This window comes from Leptosomus discolor, chromosome 5 (assembly GCF_034619465.1).
Source record: "Leptosomus discolor isolate bLepDis1 chromosome 5, bLepDis1.hap2, whole genome shotgun sequence".
NCBI lineage: Eukaryota > Metazoa > Chordata > Aves > Leptosomiformes > Leptosomidae > Leptosomus > Leptosomus discolor.
Genome location: NC_141395.1, coordinates 78,147,622 through 78,170,660, shown reverse-complemented (window position 1 = coordinate 78,170,660; position 23,039 = coordinate 78,147,622). Strand labels below are relative to the sequence as shown.

At 40.0% G+C, this 23,039-nt stretch overlaps 1 protein-coding gene across 1 annotated transcript in view; it reads left to right on the top strand.

The window, feature by feature from the left end:
* The window catches only part of TG (thyroglobulin), a 156,433-nt gene that overhangs the window by 37,988 nt on the left and 95,406 nt on the right, over window positions 1–23,039 (top strand). The window contains exons 21-33 of the mRNA XM_086466043.1: window positions 3,063–3,212; window positions 4,734–4,901; window positions 8,420–8,542; window positions 10,240–10,355; window positions 10,974–11,082; window positions 12,328–12,525; window positions 14,547–14,714; window positions 15,237–15,302; window positions 16,027–16,107; window positions 18,185–18,322; window positions 19,467–19,643; window positions 21,433–21,544; window positions 22,060–22,139. Coding sequence (XP_086322169.1) covers window positions 3,063–3,212; window positions 4,734–4,901; window positions 8,420–8,542; window positions 10,240–10,355; window positions 10,974–11,082; window positions 12,328–12,525; window positions 14,547–14,714; window positions 15,237–15,302; window positions 16,027–16,107; window positions 18,185–18,322; window positions 19,467–19,643; window positions 21,433–21,544; window positions 22,060–22,139 — 1,686 coding nt within the window. The remainder of the gene's footprint in view (window positions 1–3,062; window positions 3,213–4,733; window positions 4,902–8,419; window positions 8,543–10,239; window positions 10,356–10,973; window positions 11,083–12,327; window positions 12,526–14,546; window positions 14,715–15,236; window positions 15,303–16,026; window positions 16,108–18,184; window positions 18,323–19,466; window positions 19,644–21,432; window positions 21,545–22,059; window positions 22,140–23,039) is intronic.

Sequence of the window (23,039 nt, the reverse complement as noted above, 5' to 3'; positions counted from 1 at the left end):
GAATTCTGTTTCTTGTTCTTCTAAGATATATATGTATATATTTAGTTTTATTTTGCATTATGGATATGTTCTGGTCATTCACCCTGTCTGAGTCTGTTTCTCTACTAATAATAGGGACTAATAGTAAGAAATAGCACCTGTGCTTACAGAAACCAAAGTTGTGTGAAGGTGACAGGGGTTCTTTCCTTAATTTCCTCCCTTTCCTGTTCCACCTTGTTGAAATACAAATTGTCTTTTTCAGATCCTGATCTTATTAATTTGTTTGCATTTGTTTCGATGTGAGTGACATATCCCCTTGCTTCAGGAAGCGTGGACACCTCTTAGTAGTGGTAGCTTTCTGGTGTTCGTCACAAACTTAATATTTTCTTTTAGGAACATGCAGCTTGCACGAACCTGCTTCTTCATCTCATATATTTTCCTTACAGTCATCTGTTTCTTTAGGTTTGCATCTATTGTGGATTTTTTTTTTTTTTTTAAACATTTTCCTGCCCATAAAATGGGTAACATTTATCAGGTGGTAGTTTTTCTTATGTAAAATTTTTTCTTTGTTTCGGTCTTACACTGAGTTACTTTACCCCGCAGGTAGTTATGAATATAATTCCTTAAGAGTTTGAGGTAACAGTTTTATTTTAGCTGAATTTTAAAGGGACAAAAGACACTTTCTTTGCTAAGGTGTAAGGTGAAAAGAGAGAGTTGGAAACTGTCCAGGAGGCAGCTTTATGAACTCAACCCTTTTTCCCCAATTTATTTCAGGAGAAAACCTGAAGCCTGTTTGTGAGTTATCTTTATTTTATTTCACGTTTTTATGCTGGTCCCTTTTGTTATTTCGAATGCTTGGAACTTCTGTCAGAGTTGCTTTGAGCAGAGCATAACTCTCAAGACTTCATTTCTAATAATCTAGATCAAGAATCTCAAAGTTTTCCAGTATCCTTGGAAGGAGGAAAGAGCAGTGCAAGCACTGGGTAATGATCAGTTCTGACAGTTTTTAAGCATGCCTAGTGTAGTAAGAGCTGGTCTTAAGTAGAAGGAGGCTACTATGAGGAGTGGTATCTCTGCCCAGTCGCTCTGGAGGGTTGTTTTTCAGCCTGGAATTTGCTACTCAGTACGTTGTTCCCCTGGTACACAGAAGGCCGAGTCTAGTTAGAAGTGAGACCATGTTACAAATTTCACGTGTAGGAGGGGACAAAGGGCTTAAATTGAGGTTTTCATATTGTATTTTATTTTTTTCCTATTTTAGGAAAATGAAGTTTGGGCCCAGTGCTAACGCATAACTCTGAGATTTTGCTTCAAAGCTGTTCTCTAGTTTCTTATATTGCTAAAATGTATAAATGTTAAAGCTTGAAAGAAGTACAATGTGGTGGTTTGTCTGCCTTCTAGAATCAAAGTTAACCTCTGTGTGACCATGTTGAGCGTAATCGATAGCTGAAATGATATGTGCCTCCAAGAGCTCTAGAGTCTAGAAAGAAAGTGTCTCTGCAACAACATTTTTCACTGTTCTTTTTGCCCTTTTGTTAATCTGATGTGTGAGATGAAAGGAAATTTTGCTTTCTCAAAATGTGATATGAGACACAGATGTTACTTTTACATAGCGACTAAAACTACAGAAACAGGAGAATGCTTTGAAAAGCTTAATTTGTTCCTCTTTAAGCTTTAATTGCTTAATTAGCCTCCCTCATCTTTTTCATTTTGTCTTCAATTTAGGCATGGATTACTCATATCATTTTTATTTCTACTGTTGTTCATTTGCAATGAGTATGATCCTTTTTGCATCTGTTGGAAAATGTCTTTAAAATGTATCAGACACTCTTTGTATTAAATAATGTGCTTGAGAAAGGAGAATTCTGTCTGATCCAGGAGTTTTTGATTCTGTTAATTGATTTTAGATATGTGTTGCACCTAGGGTAATTACCTTGATATGTACTTGGGAGGAAAATCTCAGTCTCACAGTTGTCTCATCCTAGAACTTCCCATTGGACCATTTAGAGCAGATGAAGGAAGATATGATCATTTTTATACTGGTTGTCTTTTTAGTCTATTATAATTTAGGTGCTTCTATAAGTTAAATTAATTCGCATTCCAGAGCGTTGTCCAGAACAGCAATTCGTCTTGCAGTGGGGATGGCCAATTTTCCATTACTATTTCTCTCTCGTACAAGCTTAAACTGCTGTCAAGACATAGGGCAAGACTAGAAAAGACGTTTTGCACCTTGTCAAAGTCCCAAAATATACATTTGATAGTGTTTTGAAGGAAACTTACATCTGGAAAGCAGCTGTGAAATAACAAGTAAAGATATTGTCCTGCAAATGTGTCTGCAACTCTTCTGCTTTAATGTTCATTGGAATGATCTGGAGGGAAAGACAGTATTTCATGACCTCCCAGAAGACAGTTTTCTTTGTAATATGCAACAGGTCAGCTGGAAATATTACTCCTGATTGTTCTGAAAATGATATATATACAGACTAGGAATATAATTTTGTGTTTGTGTTGTCATGTGCACAGCTAGTGACTTTTAATCCAGCCATTACTGTTTAGTTTGGAAGTGCTTACCAAAAATTTCATTACCAGGAATTCTCAATGAAAGTGTTACCATATGGTGGGTTTCTGTATGATGTTTTTGGAGTTTCTACTTCTAGGAGCCTTCCTGTTTCTGTCTCTAGTGTTAGAACTTACTCTGTTTGTAGCTTGTGTTCCTTTGTTTTCTTTCACAACTTATCCGCGAAGTGCATTATCTTATTACAAATGGATTTGACAAATGGAAATCAGGCCTGGAACTGACATTTCCAAGCAGCTTGATCTACACAAATTCAAGAACCTTTTTAGGGTGATCTGAGAAAAAAAGTCCTCAGTCTATATTCTGGTCATTGGTGAGTTTAATGAACATTTAAGGAATGTTCGCCTTTGTTATACCACTTAGAAAATACATATATTAAGAGCTTGGAGCCTATAGCAAGTCTACCAGCATGATACACACACACACACACACACACACTCACACACATGTGTGCAAATGCCTGAACTGGTTTGATTCCAAAAGAGTAATAAGGTGATTTTTCTCTTTGCAGTTGTTTGTCCTCCAGGCAGTCATTTCCAGAACGATGAATGCATTCCCTGCCCTCTTGGCTACTATCAGCATCAGACAGGACGTTCCTCCTGTATCAAGTGTCCTGTGGGCAGAACTACCAACTCCTATGGGGCAATCAGTGTTGATCACTGTAAGTAGAACTCATTTTTTTCCTTATCCTTTGTATTCTGGCTTCAAATAACCGATGGAATTTTTTTTCATCTGTAAACTTTAAAAAAAAGAAAAAAAGAAAAAAAGAAGATCCTCCCTCCGGGGTTATTTGGGTGGATATGATCCCTTCTGCATACATTCAAAGACATTTTAGAAAGACAGAACAAACTGTCTGGTGTTTTGACCAAAAATGCATGAGAAATGAGTGGTCAGTCTCATCCAGGATGTTGTGGTCCCTTAAGACGTGTTCATTGTCCTCAGGAATGGTATCTGGGTGTCCAGTATGAGTGAGAAACATCTTACGTAGTTCATTGGTTGTCACATTCATGAAGGCTAAAGTAGTCTTGTCTTTGTGCAGCTCTTTCCCCTGCAGGTACAGACACTTCTCACAAAGCAACTGTTGGTGTGTTCACTAAAGTCCGTGTATTCAGTTTTAGTGACTTATTTTTGCATGCAATTCCGTAAAAAAAAAATCACTTATTAAGACCAAGTTCAGTTCTGTCTGCAGAATTAGCTCATGGATAGAAATAAAAATGAGTAGTAAGAATGGGTCTCTTGAAAGTATTGGTGAGTATAGGGTCTGCTTTGTTCTGTTTCAACCTATTTATTCTCTTCAGTGGGGTAAAAAGCAGGTTTATTGTAATGCACCCTGACATTAGTCAGCTTTTGCCTGAAGTTGTCATTCTTCATTTCCTTACGTGTTCCCTGTGTAGGTATTGGACTCTTGTGCTTAAAAGTTGTCTGCTTAGGTTTTCTTTACTGCACTTGTGATTTTCTTTACTGCAAGTGTCTGCAACTAAACCTGCTCACTGCCTGGTTTCCACCTTACCTGTGGAAACATGTTGTACACATTTAGCTTGTTTCTTTCTTTCTTTCCCTGCTGTCTCCTTACAAAGTCTGAAGAGTTTGCTGAATTAATTGATGAGCCGGCACTGAGCAGACCTCTATGAAAATACAGTTCCTTCTCTGTACTTCTTTGCTCTACAGTACTTAGCGTATATGGAGATTTGATCCATGGCAGAGAATCCTAAAAATGTTTGGAGTATGAATTGCAGTAACAACAAAGCAGTGAGACTGTCATGTTTTAGAGAACAAACCACTGTGCGAATTATAGATTAAATTTCAGTGAAGTCTCTGCTGCATTTAGGGCCCTTTTGTCCTACAGCATTGAAACATTGTCCTACTGCATTGACAGGACCAGAGGCAACGGGCACAACCCAAAATATAGGTTTCCTCTTAACATCAGGAAGCGCTTTTTTCCTGTGAGGGTGGCTGAGCACTGGCACAGGCTGCCCAGGGAGGTGGTGGAGCCTCCATCCCTGGAGATATTCAAAAGCTGTCTGGGCATGGTCCTGGGCAACTGGCTCGAGGTGGCCCTGTTTGAGCAGGGGGGTTGGACCAGGTGACCTCCAGAGGTCCTGTCTGACTGCAACCATTCTGTGAAATCCAGTGACAGCATTCTCAAAGTACCCTTTTTTCTTTTCCCATTTACGTGTAACAGGTATCACGTACTGTCAAAGCAATGAGCAGGGTCTGCAATGTGAAGAAGATGGCCAGTATAGGCCTTCCCAACAAGACCCTGAGACTGAGAAATCCTTCTGCGTCGATAGGTTTGGAGCAGCACTGGACTGGACTGAAACAGACAATCTTACAGACTACCAGTGCCTAGGTAAGTGTCAGAAGAATATTTTGGATATGTTTTGACCCCACATGAGTGAAACTTCCTTATGAAGTGACTCATTGCTTCACAGGCACTCACTTTCCCATAGTTGTGGCCTCTGCCTTAAGCCACATTCCTCCTTAGTTTTGCATTTCTTGGCTACATTGGGGGAGTTATTTCCTGTAAGGGAAGATAGAGAAGCAAGGTTCTTGCAGTTTCAGAGGGCTGACAGCTTTTGGTGTGTGCTGATCTCCTACTCTTTGCTTGGAAACCCAAAAGAATAACGAGAGGGCTAATGGGAAAGTAGAAGAATTATTAATTTCTTTTTAAAATTATCACTCATCAGTGTGTTCATATGAAATAGACTGTGTTTGGCAATGACCTCACAGCTGCAGCATAACGTCACCTTCTGGGCTGCTGCCGCCGTATGGTGTCTGACTTGGTGGATGTATCCTTGCAAGCTGAGGGAATGTACTTCTTTCACAACTTCAGAATTGTGAAATGACAGTTCTCAAGGGTGAATAATTTGGAAAAAAAGTCGCCTGTCACACAGTCCCCAAACTGCCTGCAGTAAGGCCTAACTATGCTTCTCAGCTTGAAAGCTTTTGCCTTGACCAGAAATAGTTTTCCAATAGTTTTTATTACTCATCGTATGATTGGTATCAACTTTAATAGAATATTCAGTTTAGAAACTGATGTCATGGCATGCTCTGAATTAGGCACTGTCTTATGACAAGTGTTATCAGTGGAAGGAGTGTGAAATGAAAGCCCTCAGTTGTGAAGAGGTTGCAAAACTGTCTTCAGTTAAAATAGCTATTTTTTTCTCTGAGCATATGCAGAAACTGATTGTAGTTATGATCATGAGGTGTTGGCCTCTGTAGCTCTCAGTCACGGGGGTAGTTGGGATGTTTCTCTGGGCAAAGGACTCACAGCAGCTTAACTCTCCTTTTACTTACTCACCTTGAGCAGTCCTGCATGAGCATTTCTGACTCTGTCCGGGATGGAATGCTTATTTTTGTGGATCATGCTAGAAATTTCACTACAAATAAATATTTATAAGTGGTGACAATTCAGGGTTTAAAAAAAACAACAACAAACTCCTGAGAAATCTGTTTGTTTTCTTTTTTAAAAATAATTTACAGGGTAATTTAATTTATTTTTTTTCTTGTGAAGATCGTGCTGCATTTCTAGAAAGCATTATGTGAAGTGAAACCAAGTATCTCTATTTTTACTTTTCTCCCTGCCCCTTCTATTTCCCTTAACTGAATTCAGTGTGCAAGAAGACAGCAGGGTCTGAGGACTGATCTAGCCAGGAGGCCGGCGATTGGGCAGGGTCGATAAATGACCCAGCTGCTCTTTGGTTTTTGAGTCTTCAGGTGGAAGAAGAATTCATTTGTATGAATGCACAGTAATAAGCTGTAACAACCCATGCTGCTTCTTATTTTTCTCTCTCTTATTATATTTTAAGCCACACAACATTTATTGCAACAACAGGGATAGGATCTAGAGCTTTACTCTAGTAATATGTGAGATGGAGACTTTCTGCTGTGCACTGTCTGTGAAATGGCTGAGTAGTTATATTACTGTTGAGAAGTTCATGAAAATAGGAGCTCGCAGAATGTTTTTGTCGCACAATTTTTTTTTTACAAAGTAGCTTTATAAATGCAATTTTTTAACCTTTCTTTATATTAAAAAAATAATTCAAGAATTTAAAAAAGACAGCTTTTTAACTCATTTTGCAATGTTTTCAGTTTAATGTTTCGTTACGCTTTCTATCTTCTCTTTACTTTCCTCCCATATTATTGCAGAGAAAATCAAGGGGATGAAGCTAGAGTTAGGGAAAAAAAAATCAGAAGAACAGAAAAAACATTTTAAAATGTTTTTTTTTAATTTATTTTTGAAATTGTCATTAGAAATGAGCAAACAGTTGGAAATAACACAAAACCACTGCTTCTTTTCAGTTTTATGAAAAGATGTGAATTCTTTTTAACCAGGCGTCACTGCAAGTTGCAGCTGCAGAAGGGATTCAGTTTAGTGCAGAATTAAGTTAATGCTTATGTTTTTGTGTCCTCTATTTCTAGGAAGGAAAAAACTTCCACCTCTGTTTACACCATTATTCAGCCCTCTCCCCAGCTGGAGTGCAGGGACTTTTTTGTGTTAAGTATTTGGCTAGTGCTCATGTTTTTTCTGAGCAGAAATGACTGTTTTATCAAAAGCACCTGCTGACTCAGCCCTGACAACAGTGGACATTTGCTTCTGATTTAGTCCTGACTGTTTTGCTGTAAGAGTACAAATGATTGTTTTAAGAACTTATCCCTGACTTTTATTTTGTGGTTTATCCAGACGTTTCAGGGAGAGAGGCCTGGGATCCTCCTGCTAGACCTCTGTGCCCATGTGCACAGGGGAGAGAAGGGCTGAGTCTCCAGTTCTTCCATGTGCAGACATCTCCCACGGGCTGAGATCAGACCAGAGCTCCTGCTTCTTATCTCTTTTAGGTCTAGGCCAGGCCTTGGCTGCAATGAGCCAGAGGTTTGCTTTCATTTTGGGGCATTTAGAGGAGAAGTCTAGTCACCACAGGAGTGATGCTAAGTCACCGTGTTCTCCTTAATACGCTGTGCTTGCGGAAAAATACTAGTATATCAACATGTGGACACACTGTACCAAAACCCATTTGTAATACAGGTAGTAGCAACCTGAGCAGGGTAGTGGTCGTGCCACTGTGTGTCCCTTCACCAGCTATAATCTTCTTCAGGGCACAGCCAGGGCCAGACCTTCCGGAGCTCAAACTGGATTCCTCATCCCATTTAGTGACCTGTGGGTTTTGCATCTCTAGACCCCATGAGCTTCTCCCAGTTTGTGAACAGTGCTACTTGTCAGCCATCCTTACACTCAGTGCGGTCAGTCCGATTCAGAGAGAGCAGATAAAGGGTTTGGCAAGTAAAGTGACAGGTTGGAGTTCAAGGCTGAATGAAGGAGTAAAAAAAGAGAGTGTAGGACATACTGCCTTGGATAGATCCCTGAGCCTGAAGCCAGTGGAGATCAGGCTGTTGTGCTCCTGTAAACAAGCGATAAGGCTTCTAGATTTCCTTTCTAACCAAGTTCTCTTGGAGCTGGCTCTTGTTCCAGTGGCTGTTTGGCAGAAAGTTGGTTCCCCCGGTGACTCAATAGCTGGTTCAGTGCCATGAACAAGTAATGGGAGATGGCCAGTCTGCTGCTGGAAGAGAAGTCTCACTTGAATATAAACTCCCAGCCCACTCCTGGGTAACGGTTTTTTAAAAGATCTTGTGACACTTTTTTTTCATAGAACAGAAATTATATCCTCAGTCCAGCTGTCTCCTGCATTATCTGTGGGGTTATGGTACATCATTTAATGAGCAAACCTCTTTCCCTACAGAATTCTTCAATTCTTATTTCTACCCAAAGTCTTTGTGTCTCTGCAGCGTGGGAACTAATAATGGTACCTGCTTAGTTTTTTGTTTCTGGGTTGTTTTTCTTATTTTATTTTATTTTTTTTTTTTTTTTTTTAGTGCTCAGAAAATTTGAGAGAGTTCCTGCCTCCAGACTGATTTATGGGTCAGAAGAAGCTCAAATTTTTCAGTCCCAGTCATTTGGGAGAGACCTGCAAAGTCCAGCATTTCAGTGCATTTCAGGTGAGGAAAGCTCCCAGAAAATCTGGAGAGATAACACTAGCCATCATGTAAAATAATAAACTTTTTATATTATGAGCTTATAGTTAAGTTCCTAGATGAGCTGTTCATTTTGCATTTCAGCACCAAGTCACTGCAAGATATTTACAACTTTTGGTGACCTTGGTTCAGGGAAGAGGTTGGTCTTTCTTTCAGAAAAAAGTTTTATGACTTTAAATACCACTTCAAGTCATCTGACTTTAACGCCAGTTGGTGTAGTTTGCAATACAGATGAGAGCTAAGATTCAGACCGGGAAACATTCACCAGACTTTTCAGATGTGCAGACAAAAGAAGGATTAGGTGTGCAGGACATGTGAAAACCAAGCTTTCACCTCTTCCCAAATTACCTGATTGGCACATAAAAGAGGAATAATCATCCTTGCACAGCAGAAGGATATTATAAGGAGCGTATGTACTACATTACATCTGGATACATCATGTGTGCTGGTTTATATTGGTTCAAAGTCGTCTAACGCCAAGGGGAATCACTGCTCTTCTTTCAGGGTGTTTGAATCAGTCTCACCTTCTGTCTCCTAGTGCTCAGACTGTGAAGAGAGGTAGAGGGGTTACGTTCAAAATAAAAACACCCTGGCAGTGATAACACAGGTGGCCTGTTCGTAGGGCAGACATCACGGAAATCTGACAAAGTTAGTGGCTTTGTGTCACATACTGTGGTCGAGCTGGAGCAGTTATCTCTCATACTAAGTAGTGCACACATGAAGCCTTATTTGTGTTACTAGAATGATTTTCCTGCACCTCCTCATACCCTAGCTGTATAGTGTAAGGTTTCTTGCACCTTCCTCTGAAACTGGAGGCCTTCGAAAGCAAGACATTGAGCTGAGAGAACCCTGGGAACGAACTTAGGGAGGAAAAGATGCCCCTTTGACAAGCAATCTGATTCAGTGCACAGAGCCTGTATTTTCATTATAAGTTACATCTGCTGTCAAATGGCAGCACTACTGCAAAATATTACTGCTGGTGTGCTCACTGAAGGGTAAGGGTTAATCTTTCCTTCTCTGCTTCCCTACAAAGTCAGACAGCTTAGCTTACATTTCTAATGTTTCGATCTAAGCGGGTTGATTTTATACTGAAGGCACTTGGAAACAATTTCACCTCCTGTTCTGGGAGCAGAGCTGTGGGAGCAAGTTAGTGGTGAATGTGTAAGTGCAGAAGGATCTTCAGCCACTGCTAAATCTGGAGGGGGATGGCTGCTTACTCTGTTACACTGGCCAGGTGATTGCTGAAGAGGCAGCTGGCACAATAGAAGAATTTGGTTTCCCTCCTTCCTATCACTCCAGTATTTGTCACAACCTGTTTGCCATGGGCTGCTGTACCAGGCAGATGTGATGTGCTGGCAAAGTGGTTCATGGGAGTCCTCCCCGCCTGCCTTTAGGCAAAATTACCCAGCAGACATTAAATATTTGGGTGGGTGGTTAAACCTAACTCAGTTGGTTTTATCACCAGGTGATGAACAACACTTTGCATTAATTTAAGCTAATTTAAAAACATAATCCTCTACTAACGTTCATCTGGCTAATGAAATTCATGTGCTCGTAGTCTGATGGTTGTGTCAAAAACTAGCCAGTAAAGAATGGAATTTGTAGCAGAAATTTTGCACACGAAATGCTAGGAAACCTAAGGTTTCTTTCCTGCTTTTCAGGCTGTGAGAGAGAAGACGCATGTGGTTTTGTGACTGTAACTCCTGTTGGTGCTGAAGTTCTCTGTGACTTATACAGTGCTGCTGAAGTCAACTTCAACTGCACCACCTCTGGATTGGTAAAAATGATCATATTTAAAAAAATATGTATTTATCGTGACACTGTACGTTCAATATAAGTAGATGGCATCAGAGAAGAAAGGCAGGCTGTTACCTGACCCCTTGGCCGTTGCTTTTCACTATGGCAGTATTAGACCCCTGCAAGTTGGTGAAGATGTTTCTAAAAATGACATCTGAGTACCTCAGTGTTTGGTTGAAACATCACACAGCACTTCTATTCTTAAAACATGCTGAGCTCCTGCAGTCAGGAAATAGGATTAACTTAAAATGAGGGTTAATCTGGAAAATCCAAACTAGAAGTATCCAGGTCAGTAATCAGGTCGCCTGAAACGCACATCATTTCTCAGTCCCTTCCTCTAGTCCAGGGTTTGCATTTTGTGCTGTTTAACACTGTACCATCTTCCTATTCACCAGTTTTAAACAAATCAACGTGTCATTGAAGAGTTGAGATCTCAGTTTGATAGAATAAAAAATGTCCACTCTGGGCCACATGGAGCGGCGGTGGTTATAAACTGCATGTGTTAATTCCTCCCCGAATTTCTGAATAAGGAAAACGTGTTTTAGGAGAAGAAATCAATTAGCTTGTATTTATTATTCCTGCCTCTTTTCTGTTTCAGGTGCAAGGTGTTTTGGGGAACACCGCTGCCGCTAGCATCGGTCGTCTCAGCTGCCTGCTTCATGTCAGGAATCCAGGGCAAGATGCAGTGATGGTTTATTTGAAGAGAGGTACCAGATGTGAATCACTCGTCTAATGTTAGACTGCTGTGCCCAAACTTGTAGTTATTTCTGTATAGGATCATGACTGCATGTGGGGAGCATCTTTGTTTAAGAAGACACAATACTTTTCAGTTTAACAATTAGTGCTAGCCCAGAAAACCTCAGCAAATCTTCCTTTCACGTCTTACTCCCTAGAAATTAGGAATACAGCCTTTGTAAGCCATTTTGGTGGCGTTCTGCAGCAGATAGTTCCACAAAAACTCAAATTCTATCCAATGTATTGTTTTATTCTGTTCTATTGTACTATGATTTCTCTTTATTGAACAGTTTGTTATTTGATTATATAAGGCATTATTAATGACCAGTGTAATATAACAATCTACGTTAATTTTGATTGTGAATTCTCCTACTAATATACCACCCAAGAAATAACCTCTGGTCTCCAGTGAATCCCAAAGTGATTCACCTGAAGTTCTGAAAGTACAAGATAGATTTGGTTGGGTTTTGCCTAAGTGTGATTGACACCACTGCATGTTTCATCCAGTGTGTGTCCAACTTTAAGTCTCATGCCAAATTTTGAAACAAGGCAACCAAATGCAGAATGCTGCAGGGTTTCAGTCAGAACTCTTTGCTCTTGCTGTTTTCTTTTTACTTTTGTACAAACTTCTGAGTCACCGTTTATTAATAATAATAAAAACGAGGAGCGAAGTCTCACCTGAAAAAAGATAAGTCCTCTGAGCTTGTTACAATCAATGTAATCTTGATACCAGATCTAATCTAGATTTCTGCTGATATTGCTAATTAGATCCAGGATTATATGAATCATGTCCTCTTACAGGTGTGTCTAGTCATCAGAAGCCCGATTTTTGCAGATGTAGTTATGCTGGTCAAATTACACATTTTACTCTTTTAACAAGATGAATTTGTTTCGTTTATACCTGGGAGTTATTAATGTAGTGCTTGAAAGTAGAATATTACCAACCTTACAGCGTGCATCAACTGAGGAGCCCTTTGGTGGTACAGTGGACTATTTTTCCTACCCTGGCAGTACCTACAGGCCAACTAGCCGGGTTTAATTTCACCAAACCATTTGATGTTCTTATCTTGCATCTGAAACTCAAAATCCAGAAAATGACTTTTAAGGCTGAGTTCTTATCATAAAACGTTCAAACAGCTCCATTCTGCAGGTAATCCGAAAGCATCCCATCTCTTCTTGAGCTTTTTGAACATTTCTTTCCTGTTCTGTCTACCCAGAACAAGAATTTCACTCATCTGGACTGAAGACCTTTGAAAGGACCAGTTTTCAGAATGTGCTTTCTGGCGTGTATCGCTCCGTGGTGCTCTCAGCAGCTAGCGCATCTCTGACTGATGCTCAGCTCTTGTGTCGGCAGACTTGCAGCAGGGATTCTTGCTGTGATGGCTTCATCTTGAGTCAGATTGCGCTCGATGGAGGTATTGTCTAACTGCAAAATAAAAAACTCTACAGTAGGAAACCAGCGCTAACTGAGTAGAACTCAATTTTGGACACAGTACACCTACTTCTACGTAATACCAGTGTCAGCAGCCTGCCTGGTCATCACTGACATTTTCTGGTGCAGGCAGAATTTGAGTAATGCCCAAGACTTGGCCTGGAGCAATAAAGACCTGAGGTAGCGAGGTGCTTTTGGGCGGAAATGGACATTTTGAAAGGATAATTCTTTTGACCTGCTTTAGAAACCTGCATCAGGATGAGATTGTTCTGAAAATGCCTCTCTCCTTACGTAATGCAGCTCGGTTGCCAGAAGTTGGTGCTTTCAGCTGATGGGGAATTAAAACTGTGCATCCAGACAGAGTCCTTGTAGTGCAAATGTAAATCAGTTCCCTTTTTGGAGCAGGTAAAGAGGATGCTAAACAGGGAATTACATTATGTTATTGCATGCAGGAATGCTATAATCTCCTAAATCTGGGTGTCTAGCTGAGAGAGCGAGTGGGAGTGGGACGGGCGGAGTTTGGCAGAAGGCGGACTTAGGCAGAGCCCAGATTTCTGTCGGCAAATTTAAGCATTTAGTGTCAGTGCCTACTTTTTGTAGTTTCTTTTCAAGCTCACATGGGATCAGCTTTCCCATTGGAGGTGCGTTTCCTATAGAAAAAGTAAAGCTCTAATTGAGATGTCTCAAATTCTTAAAGACGAGATCTTATAAATCCATGCACGTGGTACTGACTGCTATGTGGCAAGCACTTCTCCAGTTTGGGGTGGAAACTGATCCTGGATTTGAGAAAATGGATGGTTAAGAAGGGGTAAAAAATACTGTGCAGAAGCTGTGATGTGAGTGTGAAACAGCCCTGCACTGACCAAGGTCAGTGAAGGAGGGAGAGGAGCAGAGATTCCTCTGCATATTGTGGTGAAGACCATGGAGAACCCATGGAGGTCCATGGTGGAGGAGACATGCACCCGCAGCCTGTGAAGTACCCCACACCAGGGCAGGCGGATGTGCCTGGAGGAAGCTATGACCCCATAGAGAGCCTGTCCTTTCTCTGTGGAAGTTGTCAAGCAAATGTTTCCAGAAAATTATTTTCTGTTTTGGCATCTCATATATTTTTGCATCAAAATATTCTAGGTGATCTTGTAAAGTCCATTTCTCTATATATTTTCCATAAAATTTTTGAGTTCCTCATACTTGTGAGTGTAGAAGGGGATGTGGAGAAGGTGGATGTTGTAGAGCTCGCTGTTTAGTTGGTGTGACCTATTTGAATCAATACTACAGGTAAGTGCATTACTTGGGCTAGCATTTCGTTTTAAAAAAAGACAAAAAAAAAGAAGAAAAAAGGAGCATATTCAATGTCTCATGTGCCCAGTCCATAAAAACAAACTAGAGAGGGCATTGTAAAACCATAGAAGTGCCTGAGCTGTGACAACAGGTACAAAGCAAGAGCTGACTATTATCTAGACGTTACGAGAACAAGCTGATGCCAGAACACCTGGCCGTAAGCATGTTGGTTCTCCTGACTCATGTCGTGATGCTGGGGGAGACTCAGGCCTGGGCTGACTGAAATCAGGCACCAATCCAGGAAACCACCCCAGTAAAAATATAAGTGCTTTCTTGGTTCAGAGCCGGAGATTGTAAGGCTGCCAAAGGATTGACTATGTCTCCATGGTGCTATAACGTGCTGAGAACACTGTTGGGTATTATCTGGGTATTATCAGATGATAGTAACATTTTATTATGTGGTAATGGTATGTGCTTGAAACCTCTGAAAAGCAAGCTGCAAATGTTTAGATTAGGTAATATTAGCTAACCTTAGTACTCCAATTTGAAGGTATGGTTCCGATTTTCTTCTTTTTTTTTTTTTTTTTGGCAGGAATACTAAAGTGTATCTCGGTGACACAGCTTCAGCTGGCATTTAGAGAAAGTATTGGGATGCTTGGGTGAAAAGCTCTGTGTAGGTGCAAAGCATTACTGGAGTGATGCAAGTCTTTCTTTACCTGAACCTAGGTACTATTCTGTGCAGTTTGATGAGCTACCCAGACGTGCTGATCTGCAATGCAAAGGGCTGGAGTCTAGCACCGACCTCTGTCATAGATGGGATATGTAAAGGTGTGAACTATGATGAAAATGGGAAGATGTTTTCCTTCACCCTGGGAGGACAAGTGTTCAGTGGAAGTATGTCAATGAATTATCTCAATTTAACATTACTTTTCTTTAATTCTTATGTAGACTCTGCCCTTTTCACCAGCCTGCTTTCGTACTCCAGTGATTTTTTCTCAAGTTAATCCATATCTCTACAATCACAAGAGAATAAGAACTCTCTGATTGGATGCATTCTTCAATAGACAGACCTCTCATTGTGTAAACATTAATGAAAGTGTTTAGTATGTCACCCTGTAATACTTCCACTATTTAATTCAGACAGATTCGAGCCGATAATCTGAAAGAAAGGTAAAGTCTGGAGCAAAGACAAAAAGAGAGATGCCCAGAACTGCACAGAAAAAGCAATGATGGAAAATAGTGTAAAGTCTTGGCAGCCAAACTAGCACCAGGACACGTGGGACCTTCTTCCTTAGGGTCCTGTGTTGTAAATAAGGCGATGCATAGCCTCATGATCTTTTTAATGTAATTTCTGAGCATTTCAATACTACCTGTTTAATTTGAGCAGCAATTCTTTTTTTTTTTTTTTTTTACTAGATTCTAAAATGGTAGAAGAGGCAGAAAGAAATTTTACTACCTTGCAGCAAGTTTACCTGTGGAGAGGTGAGTTGTCTCACAGAAGTTGTTATAAAAGCTTATGGTGAACTGTAGGCAGTGCCAGATGTGTATTCTATAATGGAAGTGTCATTCTCGCTTTATTTTATACTATCCAAACGGAGACATTACTCAGAAGTCTTTTCTGGCAGGAGCAGGTGTAATATGGAGTAATTCTGCTACTGTCAGTTTCATGAAATTTGGGTTAATTCTTATGTCTGAGAATATACATTATAACTTTTAATACCTGTGAAAATGACATCATGGAGGTATTTGCCTTGGTCCCATCAGTGTCCAGGAATGATAATAAATTGGCACTTTACGCATAACCAGATGGGTTGTTTTTATTAGCATGATAAGCCTGCATGTGTTACTTTTGCAAGTTTATTTTCTGAATGTCACAATGTACAGAGCAGAACCTGCATAAATGATTTGTGATACTGCTTTATAAATGCACACAGCATCCAGAGCACTGATGCTGAATGCAGTGGTTGTGGATATGGCATTTGCCTTTATCAACAAAAAATTGTGTTTTGGTTTAGTTTTTTCCCCAGAGTTATACAGAGATGGTTTTACTCATTTTTGATTCAGCAGTTGGTGGGACTACCTAAGGAGTTTTCTTAAATGGTGCACTTTAAAATATTTGTTAAATTTTGGGAAGTCAGTGTGATCTTCTCTTGTGGATGAAAGATAAAGGGAATTACTGTGCTTTTTAATTCCTGTTGCATTCCAGACTCTGATATGGTCACCCGGACTAAAACCTCTGTGTGCGACGCTACTGCTTTGAAGACAGAGAATGATCTAACATTATCAGGTATTACAGTACAGGTGGATAGAGAAGGCAGCAGCAGATAGCAGAGGGGGGTGCAGAATTTAACCAGAAAATATCATATATTGCTATATTTCTATCATAATGATATAGGTATTGTGAAGTCCAAAGGATTTCTTTTAGGTAGGAAGTCTGATACAGGTTTTGAAAAAGATGTGCAAAATATAAATCTCCTGTCTTTATGGGTTTTACCTTCCCAGGTCAGGCTGGAAATGAAAGTGTTAAAATGTTCTGTGAAAGCTTGTTCTTTCAGACTTACTGAACTGTAAACACTCAGGAAATATTATTTGGCTGAGAAAAAAATTTCACATAAACCCAGGAATCAAATCCTTAGCCTGGTTAACTTGGCATATTTACTGCTACTGACAATATGACTGTAAATATGATGCTTAGAAAAACTCAGGATGAAACTGAAATCACAAGTGTTTCTTCCATGCATGATGGAAGTGAGGGTCCTGTGAAGTTCTCTAGCTTATTTGTTATTCCAGTGTCTGCTCTTCATTATACTAAGTCACTATATATCCCAAATAATTTGTATTGAGATACTAGAGTTCATTTTGGCCTTCAGCACCATAATCTTCAGAGAAAGAGAGCGGGGGAGATTGTTGAGAGCACTTTGGTTCATCTCTAACGGACTGTAATCTTTGCTGAGGAGTCTTGGTGAATGCCTGAGCATGTGGTTTAATTGCTGATTTTGCTTGTTTAATTTGAAAGGAAAGTAAACTATAATGCCCGTTTACCTAGTGCCTCTCCTATACAATTAGTGGTATTTTAAAGTCTAGACTTAAAAATGAGAAAAAACTGCACTTAATACATTGGGTGAAATTCTCTTGCGTTTACCTGCCAAGGCATGATTGCAGCCCTCAGGGTTCTCCATTTACCTTTCTGTGGCTGATGATATCATTAAAACCTTAAGTTATGCAAGGAATGTGTTTTCTTCCTCCAACCCTTAGTCTTACTCATTGCACAAACTGTTTCAAGAGAAACTGAAGGCTAAAGCTAAATCTTGAGAGGTTACAAGACTTAGAAGTCACCTTTTCAAAAAAAGTTATGAATACATCTGGGAAAATGTCTGCAGATCTTTTATTACTTGATGATCATCCTTATAGCACATGGTAACACATCTTTTATATTTTCTGATAGAAAATTCAAATCTGTTGTGCATCGCATCATGTCAGTAGGTGCTTCAGCCTTTCAGCTGTAATCATCAGCATGTCTTTACTTTCCTATTTTCGTCTGGCTGTTTCAGTGCATGTAATATTAAATACTAGACTCTCTCACAATGTTGGAGTAACGGGGGATGAGACCTGCTCATGGCATTTGATAAATAAAAAGGTGTTTATGATGAACTTTGTAAGAGATCAGTGAAGAATGTCCCTTTCTTTCAATATTGTACCCTTATTTAAAGGGATTAATTTAAAACCAGCCTGAAACAGCTATGATTGATTGTTTCAGAGGGAGCTTGGGAGATACAAAGCATTGCATACGCATCTAAAGATCGCAGGCAGATGACAGAAAGGAGTTCTTTAATGTGGTCTGTGGGAGCATGAACTAGGAGAAATAAGGTTAAATGACTGAAATGGGTACTGAGCTTGTTAAGAAAACTTTTGACACTGAGAGGTGTAAAAGGTCCTCGAGAGAATATAAACAAACTTCTGTATTTTGGATTAATAAAATTAGACTGATTAAGGTATTGTAAATATCCTCTGAGGCATCATACTTCACTGTTAGGTTGATATGTTGCATGACAGAGTAGAGGAAACCTTCTTATTTCTAGGAGCTGTGATTTTCATCTAGTTTTTGGGTGGTGGAGATAGTCTGACAATGCTATGTTGTGCAGTGCAGCTCGGCGAGGAGGCATCGCCTACACAAGCATCAATAACTGTGGGTGGACAATTCTGTTATTAAAAGCAGCCTTTCATGTATGCTAGTCCTACAAAATGGTTGCAGCTGTTTTACCATGAAAGTTAGAATTTTATATATAAATAAATTTAAGTTGTTCCAGATCATAGTTCAGTTTTTTTGTGGGTTTGAGCAGTTTGTTTGTTTGTTTGAATCTCAGATTCCACAAAGGATCTTTTCTACCTAATGGACAACAGCCAGATACGAAGTGACCAGAACTATTCTCTCCCTTACCAGCAATATTGGGTCTTCAGGCAGAAGTACTCAGCAGAGCAAGCTGTGCTTTGGTGTCTCACACGTAAGACATCTTGGAGACTGTTATTCTGTAGGGAATAATAATTAACTGAAATCTTTTAACAGGTGTTCTAATAATGATGAGTAGAAACTCTGGATTTAGAGATTTTTTGGGGAAAACCCATGAAATTTTCATGGAAATTGCTAAGGGGGCCACACGTTTCTTCCTTACAATCTTTGTCTGCTGAGTCAGAAAGGATACCCACCATTCGTCATCAGGGGTATCCCTGTTATGGGCAAGAGAAGTAGAAGATACAGCTTAGGCAATACTGTGCTGTTCATGAAATGTACCCCTCCAAATAGACAGGTGACGTAGTGGTAAAAGAAGGTGGTAAAATACAGATATTTGGGGTTAATTATAAAGTGTATTTTAATGTGATAGATGGAGGAGAGTTTCTAGCTCTGACTACCAGGAATGCAGAACCAAGAGTACTGACAGTGCACAAACATCACTGTAACACGTCAGTAGAGCTATGCCTGTTTAAAATTAAGCGTTGACATATATATTTACAGAAGCTGTTGCCACAGTAATTAAGAAATGGATTTGACAGGTTTGTTTCCTTTCTGAAGGTGCCTTATTACCCTGGGGCAAGTTTCAGTGCGAATTGCTACAAGCAAATGCTTGAACAGTTGATTCTGGAAAAGTTATTTATATTTTTATGTAGCATGTGAACACTTCTGAACACAGAAATATTTATTGCAAAAATTTCCTAAGACATTGTAGAATATATTCGATTTTATTTTCCTTTTTATTCTTTGAAGTGAGAGACCCACAACTAATACAGAGTTATTTAATGTACAGTTTATATGTCAAATTTACGAAAAAGAAAAGGAGAGAGATGTTTATGAATCACAATGTTAAAGTGACACCAATACACTAGGCTGATACTTGTCACAGCTGGGGAATTTATCTTTCCAATTAGCTGTGGTGTAGCTCCTTTTCTGTGCTTTCCAGGTAAACCTGCTCTTCAGTGTCACCAGAAACAGAATCTGTCCCTGTTTCTCGTGCACTGTGATGAATAATATTGACATTCTCAGTTTTAGTTGTTTGCTGATGGGTAGCTTTGGGTGCACTGAAGTCATGAAGAGGAATAGAAAGGGGAAGAAACCCTTCTGTGTGTGTAACTCTTAGTGACTTTGCTTCCTAGGTTGTGCACAAGAAGATGAGTTTTGTCGAATGGCGGATCTTCGAATTGCCACCGACATATACTTTGTGTGCACCCTCTATCCAGAGGCACAGATTTGTGATGGCAGCATTGATCAAATACCAGAAACCTGTCGAACCGTGTTACCCCAACAACCACAGACATTGTATCATAAAATAGGCAAGTTTTGAGATTTTGATGTCTAATGTGTGCTCTAACTGCGCTAATGCAAGCTAGTGTTTTGACTCTTGATTCTGTGAGAAAAAGTGTGAATGTGTGAATGAGTCCTGGGATGTGATGGGGCAAGAGAAGGTCAGACTGTTCTGGGTATGGGTTTTCATTTTTGGTTCAGAATAGAAAGATATCAACCATGAGTTCCACTCCCAATTCAGAGAGGCCAAGGGTAGCTCAAATAATTTGTATACCAGGTCTTAGATCTTTTCATACTGTGGGAGAAATGAGAATGTTATTGGGATGTCATCAATCCCATTTTCAGCCATTAAAATTTCTGTGGTAGTTAAGCAGTACAAAAATTGAAAGTCATCGAGTGTAATTTTTTTTTTGGTTTCGTTAGCGAATCCAGAGTTACAGACATGTGGATTTTAACCTTTACTTTTTGAATGCTTTGGAAGTTCAATCGTTTTCTCGTAGGGCTCATGTGTGGAAGCTGGACAAACAAGCCTGTTATCACTGTAGAGGAACCTATATACTTGCTGTGGAAAATGTAGAGGTCCACTGAATTAAACTATTAAATTGTGTCTTTTTGAGGAGCTCAAAATGCAGCACAAGTTGACTAAGAGGAACCTGGACAGGCTGGATCGATGGGCCAAGGTCATTTGTATGAGCTTTAACAAGGCCAAGTGCCGGGTCCTGCACTTGGGTCACAACAACCCCACGCAGCGCTACAGGCTGGGGGTGAGTGGCTGGAAAGCTGCCCGGCAGAAAAGAACCTGGGGGTGCTGGTCAACAGCCGGCTGAACATGAGCCAGCAGTGTGCCCAGGTGGCCAAGAAGGCCAACAGCATCCTGGCCTGGATCAGAAACAGTGTGGCCAGCAGGAGCAGGGAGGTGATCGTGCCCCTGTACTCTGCACTGGTGAGGCCACCCCTCAAATCCTGTGTGCAGTGTTGGGCCCCTCACTGCCAGAAGGACATGGAGGTGCTGGAGCGTGTCCAGAGAAGGGCAACGGAGCTGGTGAAGGGTCTGGAGATCAGGTCTGGTGAGGAGCGGCTGAAGGAACTGGGGTTGTTTAGTCTGGAGAAGAGAAGGCTGAGGGGAGACCTTATCGCTCTCTACAGCTACCTGAAAGGAGGCTGTAGTGAGGTGGGGGTCGGTCTCTTCTCCCAAGTAACAAGTCATAGGACAAGAGGAAATGGCCTCAAGTTGTGCCAGGGGAGGTTTAGAGTCGATATTAGGAGAAATTTATTTTCTGAAAGAGCGGTCAAACATTGGAACAGGCTGCCCAGGGAAGTGGTGGAGTCACCATTCTTGGAGGCGTTCAAAAAACGTGTAGATGTGGCATTTCGGGACATGGTGTAGCGGGCATGGTGGTGGTGGGCTGATAGTTGGACTTGATGATCTTAAAGGTGTTTTTCAACCTTAATGATAGTATGAGTCTCTGCATGAGTACACTGGAGCCTTCCAATCTGAAGTTCTTCCCCAGTTTTTGGACCTTGAGGAAGGAGTAACATGAATACATGTCTCAGAAACAGAAGCCCTGGATTGGAAGTCTTTCCTTGGCGATGTACTTAGCTAAGTTTTCAGAGACTTTGCTTGTTGGATTTTTTTTCCTCTTCAGGCTTAACCATCAAAAGTTAACTGTGATAATATAAAAATTACTTTTTGATGGATCAAGACCACTGTAGCATAGAAACATAAACTTTACCCTTACCATGTGGTTTTTTGACCAGCATACGTAAATTATAAGGTTAAGCTGATATTTCCAATTTTGTTTTTCTTTTTCCTTCCAGTCACTCTAAAAAGTTCTGTGAAGAGCTTCTACACACGTGTACCGTTCCAGAAGGTAACTGGGATCTCAGTGAGGAATAAGACTGACATGAGCAGAAAAGCTGTTTCAGATGGGTAGGACATGACTGTTCCTTTGTTTTCACTGGAAGTTTAATCAAGCCTCGAATACCAAGGCCGTGTTATGCAGATGAAGGGATCAGAAAAGCATTATTTGAGAATATTTAACAAAGAAAAAGAAAGCATATGCTTAAAGGAAATTTATAATTGAGTTATAAATAATAATATCTATAACTAGTACTTATATTTATGTGAATTATTACTTATACTGCTGTTAAATTGCTGGTCAGTTAGATCTCTTGGCAACAATACATTAAATGAATGTAAGCTGATATTTTTAGGGCAGATGTCAAAATACTCTTCTAAATCATTCGCTGTAGTCTGGTAGATGTATATTGGTAGAACGTCATTTCATCTCCAAATGGAAAATGTGTGGAAGTATTCAGTGTGAAGAACCATGAGGCGGTCGTATCATGAAAGGCATCTCTGTGTGCAGTATCCTCTCTTCCCTTTTCCATGGCAGAGAGAGGTTACTACTGACGACAAAAGTAATGATGTTTTTACTTTTACAGCTTTTTTGAGTGTGAGCGTTGGTGTGATGCTGACCCCTGTTGCACAGGATTTGGTTTTTTTAATGACTCCCAGCAATCAGGTATTTTTTCACTATTTTTATTTTCAGTGAAAATTCACTAAAGAATTTCTGTCTTCCTTCCTTATTACCAATTTTACCATTCTTTTGCTGTGAAGGACACTTCGAAAGCCATTGCAGATCTTATGCAACTCTGTTTAGCACCTTTTTGAGTTATCATAACCATTTCTAGGAGTTCAGCCCAATGACATGCTCCACGTCTCAGAAATGATTAAGAAAACGTCATGAGAATGAGTCCTTAAGAGACTGCAATTCCAACAGCATGGAATTCAAACTCATAAAACTCCGGGAAACTGTTACTTCTCATTTATCAATCTCTTTTCCAAAATGTTGATTGACCTATTTTTGTGACTTTTGTTTTTTTGGTTTTTTTTTTTTTTTGTTTCCATTATTTTTTAAAGCCTAAGGGACTTAGAAGCCTAAATATTACTGAAATTAAATGCATGTTAAGCATGTAATGTCTGTGGATACTTTGGGGCAGCTTAGCCTTTTGGATTTTTTGGATATCTGAACTTCTCTGCTCCCAAAATTTAGTCTTCTACTTGAGGAAGATTGGTTGGGGATAGAGGTTGCCTATCTTCTCCTCCTTAGTTTTTTAGCTACTTAAGACATCTCAAGAGGCGTTTCTGTTAGTCTGAGGAAATCAGATCTCTAAAAATATGTGTGACTTGAAAGCCATTAGAGATGGCTAAGTTAAGAGGTGTTGTCACCCTGTGCTCCCTCTATAGTCAGCAGAGAGATGTATAGACACAACTGTAGGGTCATTAAGAGCTTTGGTTGGCTTAATCCTGTTCTGAAAATAGTTTTCTCTCTCTCCACCGGCTGTAAAGGAAGTGCTCTGTTTAAAAGGAAGTCTTTAGCAGGTGTTTAAAATTGGATGCCATCCAGGTCAAAGTCAATGAA